Source organism: Notothenia coriiceps, unplaced genomic scaffold (assembly GCF_000735185.1).
Source record: "Notothenia coriiceps isolate Sejong01 unplaced genomic scaffold, NC01 NC01_scaffold00032645, whole genome shotgun sequence".
NCBI classification, from domain to species: Eukaryota; Metazoa; Chordata; class Actinopteri; order Perciformes; family Nototheniidae; genus Notothenia; species Notothenia coriiceps.
The window spans coordinates 565-1,955 of record NW_011365346.1 but is presented as its reverse complement, the minus strand read 5'-3'; the positions used below and the strand labels follow the sequence as shown (position 1 = coordinate 1,955).

At 47.7% G+C, this 1,391-nt stretch overlaps 1 protein-coding gene across 1 annotated transcript; it reads left to right on the top strand.

Moving 5' to 3' along the window:
* Window positions 1-6: 6 nt before the first annotated feature.
* LOC104960986 (nesprin-1-like) lies at window positions 7-1,127 on the top strand (the record flags this gene model as incomplete). Its single annotated transcript, XM_010789183.1, has 4 exons — window positions 7-144; window positions 475-629; window positions 794-941; window positions 1,033-1,127. Coding segments are annotated over exons 1-4 (500 nt in total), but the record flags the coding sequence as incomplete, so codon positions are not given.
* Window positions 1,128-1,391: the final 264 nt, after the last annotated feature.

Genomic DNA, 1,391 nt, shown 5'->3' with positions numbered 1-1,391 from the left:
GGGGTCCAGGACTACGAGCTGTTTAACTCCCAGCTGGACTCGATGGAGGTCTGGGTCCTGGAGGCTGAGGAGGCTCTGAGGGCCCCGGACCCTTCTGGATCCACAGAACCCCCCCTCATCCAGAACCGCATGCAGGAGCTGAAGGTGGGTCCTGTCTCTGTAGATACTTCCCTGGGGGGCCGTTACCTGAGGAATTATTAAGAAAAGCCTCAAGACCCACCTGTTGATCTCACTGACTGTCCTCTGTTGGGTTAAAGGTTTCATTCTAACCTTTTATGATCTTATCCTTTTTTATATTCATCCATCTTCTCCCGCTTATCCGTGGTCGGGTCGCGGGTCTTTTTTATATTAAGACATTTTATTCAATCCTTAGATGACTTTAGATTTCTCTGTATGTTCCCCTCGTAGCCTTGTGAAGCAGCTTGAGGTGTTTTGAAAGTGTGCTATGAGAATGAAATGTGTTGTTACCCTCAGAGTCTGATGCTGAGGTTCAGCAGCTTGTCTCCGGAGCTGGACCGGGTCACTGAGCTCGGGTACCGGCTCCCTCTCAACGACCCGGAGATAAAGCGTCTCCAGAGCCTGAACCGGAGCTGGAGCAGCGCCTCGGCCCAGACCACCGAGAGGTTCAGGTACTGAGACATCAACTGCTCATGTTACAGAGAGAAGTGGGAAAGGTTTAGTTTGTTATTGGAATTCTGACTTTTTGCAGAATTCTGACTTTTTGCAGAATTTCGATTATTTTTTCAAATGTCTGACTTTTCCAGTATTCAGACGTTTTGGTTGTTTTGTGCAGCAAGCTGCAGGCGTTCCTACTGCAGCAGCAGAGCTTCCTGGAGAAGTGTGAGACCTGGATGGAGTTCCTGCTGCAGACGGAGGAGAACCTGGCCGTGGAAATCTCTGGAAACATGCAGAGTCTGACGGAGCAGCAGAAAGCCCACGAGGTCTGAAGAGAGCACCTGAAGCTGCTGCCTTTGATGTATTAACAGTGTGTCTTGAGTTGAATAGATAACAGGGTAAACGTGTTTCCTGCAGCTGTTCCAGGCGGAGATGTTCAGCCGGCAGCAGATCCTTCACTCCATCATCAGTGACGGGCAGAGGATGCTGGAGCAGGGACAGGTGGACGACAGGTACTTCAAGTTACATTCAAATTAGGGATGGACCGATTTGGCTTTTTCAAGGCCGATACCGAGGCGATTATTAGAAATCAAGGAGACCGATAACCGATATACATTTGCAGTAAAATCAGAAAATCTTGGTGTCAACATGTAGAATAACACAAACTCCAACACAACTTCTTTGAAATGCATTTAAGCATATATTATGTTTAATGAACTTTTAAACATCTTACAGCTGGTCTCCTCTCTGTGCCCTTTTCTTTAGTGCAGCCATCT